Genomic DNA, 7,128 nt, shown 5'->3' with positions numbered 1-7,128 from the left:
CCAAATCACCTGCTCACAACTTTAATGCCAGGAGCTCACAAAGTAGAATTTTTGCTCACAAGACTCCATAGCTTAGAGGGAACATTGGTCGTAGGACCATTTCATACCTTATGCAAACGGGTTTACCACTGAAAGTATGCTTGGTAGGGATCCTTGGCCACTCCACCCCACCCAAATGTACTATGTATTTTATTTTTGTGATTTGTATTCCGTTCTACTCTGCAAGCAGGCTCAGGGTGGCTCACATCATATCATCAAAGACAATTTAAAACATCAGTAATCAACACCATAAGTAAGATTAAAATTTAAATAATAACTGTGCACGAAATTTATCCCCCCCTTGTTTATCCTTTCCATTTGCAATATGCACAGAAAAACAACCAGGGGAAAGCTAATGTCTGAACTAGCTCTGTACATTAGGGCAGGACATAAGGCATACCAGTGAAGGGGATGGAACTCCATATGATATGACATGGTGCTTTGTGAAGCTTTATTGAGTTGTGTATGCAGGGATACTGGCTTTTGGAGTCCTTTTAGAAGACAGTTGCTATTGTAACTTGGAGTAATTTTCTGTTCCTTTGCTATTGTTTCAATAAATTAATGCTTAGGCCATTTATTATTATTCATTCCATGGGCTGGTAAAACATGGCAAAGAGACTCTCAGAGAGCAGAATGTTATAAAAGTTCATTTTCATCTTTCATGGAGTTTGGGTTCCGTTTGTGTCTCCATTTTCCAGGTGCAGTCCATTTTCTGATGTCAAGCCATTGGCTCATTGACAGTTTTCAGCACAGCAGTCAACTGGTGCCAGAAGAGCTTTTGTTTGTGTTCCTCTGGGCTCCATTTTAAATAGGTTTTACTTTTCAGTAGCTTCCTAAGCTTGCAGAATTTTTGTGGAATACTATTGGTAGGGAGATCTTCCAGCACAACCATAATGAGAGAGTCTTGGTTTTCATTAAGGACCCGATGTTCAGCAAAGTACAGTTCATACTGGCACCAACAACTGTTGACAAAACTAGGTGACAACACAAAAAGAACCTTGTGGCTGTTCTCAATGCAGTAGAAAATGTTCCCGAGCACTGGGTGCCCTGGCTTGAAGTCTCTCTCATGGTAACATACCTTAAACCCACTGGTCTCCAGTTTTTCCAGCAGGGTCGCTTTAGTCCATGGTGCATCATCTTCACTATATGAAAGGAAGGCATCATATGGTTTGTGTTGAGGTCTCTTCTCATATTGTTTCCTCTTAGCCATGCACCAGTACCAACCCATCTTTATATACCAGGGTCCGTCAAAGTGCCAGCAAAGCGTCATGATCGTGGATATAACCAAGATGGCCACGCAAGCTGTAATTCCCATTTGAAGGCCAAGAGAACAATTCAACAGTGTAAGGTTACTGTGTTCAACCAAAAGACCCCACTTATTAGGTGGGTAGCTGCACAGCATGTCTTCTCGGCCATTTACCTGCACATGTGTACTAGAAAGATATGTGTTCACAAACCAATATAAGTCACAGTTGCAAAAGAAATTTTTTCCTTGGACGGTCAAAAGTTGCAGATTTTGCAGATTGTTAAATGTCTCTTTCATGATTATGGTAATAGCGTTGTTGCTTATGTCTAATTCAAGCAATGACTGAGGAAGAGACCCTGGTTGTAGAAAAGAAATTTTGTTTCCAGACAAATTAAAATATTTCAGTGCTGGCAGAAATTCTCCTGTGTGATCTGAAAGCTCTGTAATCATATTGTGGCTCACATCTAAGTTGGTGAGGGAAGGGAAAGAAGTATTCAGATACAGCTCCGTTATTAGATTTCCAGAAACGTTCAAGGATTCTAATTTTTGCTGTGCTTCCTGGAGTGGGAACATATGTAGTTTATTTTTACTAACATCAAGTTCTTTCAGTGCAAATGGAAGATGCTCAGATGGAAGACGACCTGTCATTTTATTGTTTTGAATGTGTAACACCGTTAAATTGGAGAAATGGCTGATATCAATTACACTTTCAGTGTTAGTGTTGTTTAAATCCAGGTGCTGCAAAGAAGCTGGCAACTGAGGGAACGAATTCAGAGGGTTATTACTGAGGTCTAGAAAAAGAAGGTTTGCCATTGTGTTTGTAAACCATCCTGGAAGCTCTACAATAGAACAATTTGAAATTTGTAGATGCTTTACCTGGTGGGGGAGGCTTTGAATGGGAGTCTCCGGGACATCAATATGAGAAATAACCTCTGGACGGAATATTACTGGTTTCGCTGTTAAGCCCTGAAGAAAGAAGCCAGAACCGTATAGTTGAGGTTTGTATATAAAATGGTTTCCCTGAATATACATCTCTTCTAGGTGAAAAAATTCTCCACTAAACTCCTTTGGTATTTTGTTAATACTTGTGAAAGATAAATCAATACTTTTAAGAGTTGAAGGGAGGCACAGATTGTCCAGAGTTCTTAGTGGATTGTGGCTGAGGTTTAAAAACAAAAGGTTGCTGGGCTCCAAATTACAAATGGTGGTTCTGTGAGTACCACTGTTAGTTATTTTGTTGTAACTCACGTCAATAGAGTGTACATTCTTCATTTTGAGGAGGAGTGAAATCAGGGCTTTGAGATCCATGTTCAGATCATTGTGACTAGCATTAAGGTCTCTGATTTTGTCCACTGTAGCTCTGCAATGCCAAGAATCCATTTTCTCCTTCAGTTTGCTGTCAGACAGTTTTCTGTTTGATAGATCAAGCATTCCCTTCGCCAGGACCCCACAACCATTTTCACCCATTAGTGCAGAAGGTAGAAATGAAGTTTCCTGCTTATCTGGTCTTTTGTGACCCAGAGCACTCTGCTTCAACATTGGATTGATATTTAGAAGCCGCTTGTCTCCTTGCTGCTTCTCTGACGGCATGGGAGGCCCTGTTGTGTCCCATAGTGATTCTTCAGTTTTTGGAGAATCAGTTGTTTTGAATGTTTGTGACAATTTCTGATGAGAGTTTTGATCAGACATTTCCTGTGGTAGGTTGTTAAAGGAAACAGCTGTCGACTCAACTTGAAAGTTCTGATTATGTGATGAATTTACACCTTTAGGATCACTATGGACAGCTCCCTTCCTTTTGGTTAGGTATTTAATAACATGAAAGACATTGATGACTCTTCTTGGAGTTTGTGACTCAGGTACTGATGAGCAGTTAGAGGTTGTGGTAGACACAAAGATCTCATCACCTGGGTGTTTAAATTCACCTTTTCCATTACAGAAGAAAATAATGAAGTAGAAATATAAACCTCTGGTGAAGATTCCCATTCTGGAAAAAGGAAAGAAACAAATATGGGTTGGATCCAGCCGTCTTTTTAATTCAGTCTTGCTCAGTTCCCTTTCTTACCTCAACTCCTGTCTTTCATGGCTTTTATTCATGCAGGTTCCATTTTTACTGGTGGACAAACTACATGGATCTAACCAGGGGTCATTTCGTAGAAAAAGAGCTAGGGGGACTCATTAGCATAACTCATTAGCATATGCCACACCCCCTGACATCACCGGAAGTGTGTCCTCCCCACAGACGGCGGCGACCTCCAGCGGGCACCAGCAGGGAGCTCCAGGCCCCGCCCTCCCGCACCTCACCCGGGGGGATGGCGTCCCCCTGCGTCCCTCCCCCAAATGACCCCTGGATCTAACCCTGTACCTTTCTGCTTAGTATAGCTTTGAAGAGCAAAACACGTTTTTCACAATTTTTTGATGCTGGAGTAATGTCAGAAATCTCCAGTAGTTGCATCAATATTAGATTTCCCCCCAGCATTTCTGTGTAATCAGAGAGAGCTTGTCTTTCACTTAACTGTTGCTTTACTCTCATTTCTCCACCACCTCCCCATTTTAACATTTTAAAAAGTAAATCTGAATAGCAAAACATGCTTTGTATAGAATAGATTCCGCTTACAAGATCAACTTAACCTGTCTTGTAGAAACTTCACTCTTTTTTTTCCCCTATAAAGATTAGACTGCCACAAAAATAACTGGGAACATGCTGATTTCAAAGCATTGCCAGCATCTGAATGCTAATAGTTGTAGTCCAGCATCCAAACATTACAGGGATGGGTGGAATAATTGCCTTCTGCTAAGTGAGGAATCTTTGTTAGAAGCTGGTGGAAAGTGCTGTCAGGTTGCAGTGAACTTGTGGCAACGCTGTAGGGTTTTCAAGGCAAGAGACGAGCAGGTTCCTGGACTTCCTTGGTGGCCTCGCATCCAAGTACTAACCCTACTTAGCTTCTGAGATCTGATGAGATTGGGCTAGCCTGAACCATTTAGGTCGGGGTCTGGCAGTTGCTTGGAAATGTAATATATGTCTCTTGTCAGGACAACATTGGTATCACTCATTCTGCCCTTTCTCAAGAGGTTACTAACCTGTGATCCTCACAGTCACACACTTGTTAAGATTTTGAGGGTGCTGTGACAGATATACATGGGTTCTTTTGCTACTAAATCAATAACCACATGAGGTTCTGCAGCTGTGAACCACAGCTGTACGTAAAAGAAAAGGGGCAAGGCAAAATGTACAATGCAAATGTACATGGCAAAAAATGTACAATGAAGTGACAGGAGAGGAACATAAACAAAGGTGTTGCATCATTGCATATCACAGACCATGGTGATGGTTCTGTAGAAAATCGTTTAGTTGCATGGAGACCATGGAAACTGGTATGTACCAAGTTAAACTTCTTATGCTGGGCTACCAAATCCCTTTTATAAACAGTTTCTGTTCAGTAGCGTCTTTGTAAAATATATTAAGAAAAACTAGGAAAGAAGAACAAAGAATCCTCAACCAGTACAGTCCCCCCACGCATGCAAAAGTCATACGTATGCTGTAAACTTCCAGGTTTTATGTGAGTGTAAATGTTGCAGACTCCCCCCCCCCAAAAAAAAAACACCCTGAGAAATGTAGTCTGGTGAGGTGCTGAGACTTTAAACAGATGCGATATCACAGTATACAATATACAGAAAGCAAGCAAGCACTGTACAAATAACGCAGCCCACAAGTGCTCAAAAAGTCATGCAAAAAGAGTACATGTGGTCCTCTGTTATTCTTGTCATATAAATTTACTCTTTTTGCATGACTTTTTGAGCACTTTTGGGCTGCGTTATTTGTACAGTGCTTGCTTGCTTTCTGAGATGCTGTGACTTATCAGAGATCCTCAACCACTCCGTAGAACTACAGTTCTTAGGGTTCCCCTTTGGAGGGGGTATGGCTGTTCAGCCCATTCAAATGTGTAGTACAGATATTAGCAGAGTAAGCAAACACAGAAAAATACAAACTTAAAACTGCTGTGAAAAAAGGGTGGCAGCTGTGAAAAAGGGTGGCATGAAATACTCTCTTCCACCAATTGCCCACCTACCAATGTGGCACGATTAATTACCACTCAACCGAGCCCTCTCCCTTTGCTCTTTATGTAGCATACTTGCCTTTTGATTCGCTCAGTCGTGAAAATGTATTTCATACCTGGAGCATGCTGCTGTTCTTGTGGCTGCTGCTGCTGCTATAGCCACAGCTGGATAGATTTGTCTTGTCTGAATACTGCTTTCCTTTCCACTTCCTGCCCCCTGGCTTGGGTTCTGGGAATTCCCAGACTGGTTCATAGATCATAAAAACATGTCAAATGTCCTTTCAAGTCAGGAGAGGGGGAACCTGAATCTACAGAACAGAGGAGGAAGTGAGCCCTAGGTTTTGAGTTGCATCAACATCCCTGCCAGTGTTGAAACTCCTTATGGGTGGAGATGTTAAATAACACAACTGACAGTCATAGTAAGATTTTTTTTTGTTATTGCTTTCCTGTTCCCCTTTAGCAAGACTAGATGTCATCGTGCATATGCTTAGATAATGGAAATGTCAGCTGTGGCCTTGGAGGGGGAAGTTTTCACTTCTGCCTGCCGTTACGTCCCCTATAAGTGTCCTTTGATTCCCCCCAGCGCCTGTGTTGGCATTGCAAAAGTACCCAGTTTTTCCTCATGATAGTTAGCCATACCAATGCAAGAGGCTTGGAGAGACCCATCAGTGCGCTGCACAGAAACCCCCAGCAGAACTGCTCCGTCTCCCTTTTGCCAGATGAGGAACAAAGTGGTTCTCTGAGTCCAGTGGCACTTTGAAGACCAACAGAGTTTTAGTCACGGTATAAGCTTTTGTGTGCATGCATGCTTCTTTAGGTACAATGAAATGAAAGCTACCAGTCCATACATATCAGTAGAGGGTGAGCAGTAAATTAGCATGCAACATAATGAAGACATTTAACAGATTCAAAATTCAATGACATTGAATCTGTTAAACATCTTCATTATGTTGTATGCTAATTTACAGCTCACCCTCTACCTATATGTATGGACCAATGTTCCCTCTAAGCTGTGGAGTCTTGTGAGCAATAATTCTTTTTTGTGAGCTACTGGCTGTCATGAACCCAGAGGGGTCTTTGGGTTCCGCTGCCACCACCCTGGATTTATGGTCCCTTGGGAAGCCCAGGGTACCTTCCCAAGCCCCTTTTCAGCCGAGCAATACAAGCGTGATTGACCCAGGCAGAGAAAATAATTACACAAAAAGGGTTTATTAAAACAACAGTGGGGCAGGGAAAACAAGACACGACAAGGTGCTTAAAAAGGGGATAACAGTGTGAAAGGAAAAATAAACATAAACTAACGCAGCTACCTGTTACTCCTAACTGTTTTACTTCCAGGCCCACAGCCTGCCTGCCTAACACTCACGCTGAGGGATCCTTTCCTCGCAGACCAACCTGTCTTCTCACTGAGATCACGTTGTAGAGAGACGAAGGACGGAGGGATCTTCCTCTTCCCAGCCCAGCCTATCTTCTCACTAAGATCAGGCCGCAGAGAGAGACGAAAGACACCCTTTTCCCTCAGCGAACAGCTCAGATTCCTTCTCCCACCAGACTATCACAGTCTCCTCTCAGACTGTCTTCCCAACCGACTCCAACGGTCTCTTTAGAATCTTCTTTCTGACTCTCCCAATGCCTTCTGGGAGTTGTAGGCCTAGCTGCCTCCTACTGCCACCCAGGCCTCTTAGGCTGGCTAGGCTGTACTGGCACAGGCCAGATCATGACACTGGCATTAAAGTTGTGAGCGAGCAATTTGACTACTGCATAAATTAGTTTGATCTGGAGCCCTCC

The 7,128-nt window shown here is 42.5% G+C and overlaps 1 protein-coding gene across 1 annotated transcript; it reads right to left on the bottom strand.

Annotated features, from left to right (window-relative positions):
- Nucleotides 1-366: 366 nt before the first annotated feature.
- Nucleotides 367-3,268, bottom strand: LOC107118830 (toll-like receptor 2). The gene has a single exon (XM_015421205.1). The coding sequence runs from the start codon at nucleotides 3,266-3,268 to the stop codon at nucleotides 758-760; it is 2,511 nt and encodes an 836-aa protein (XP_015276691.1). The 3' UTR covers nucleotides 367-757.
- Between the last annotated feature and the right edge of the window lie 3,860 nt (nucleotides 3,269-7,128).

Source organism: Gekko japonicus, unplaced genomic scaffold (assembly GCF_001447785.1).
Source record: "Gekko japonicus isolate JY-2015 unplaced genomic scaffold, Gekko_japonicus_V1.1 scaffold261, whole genome shotgun sequence".
In the NCBI taxonomy this organism is placed as follows: domain Eukaryota; kingdom Metazoa; phylum Chordata; class Lepidosauria; order Squamata; family Gekkonidae; genus Gekko; species Gekko japonicus.
This window is presented reverse-complemented; position numbering and strand designations above follow the sequence as displayed.

Coding starts and splice junctions, on each gene's coding strand:
- LOC107118830 (XM_015421205.1), bottom strand. CDS start 3,268: ATGGGAATCTTCACCAGAGGTTTATATTTCTACTTCATTATTTTCTTC.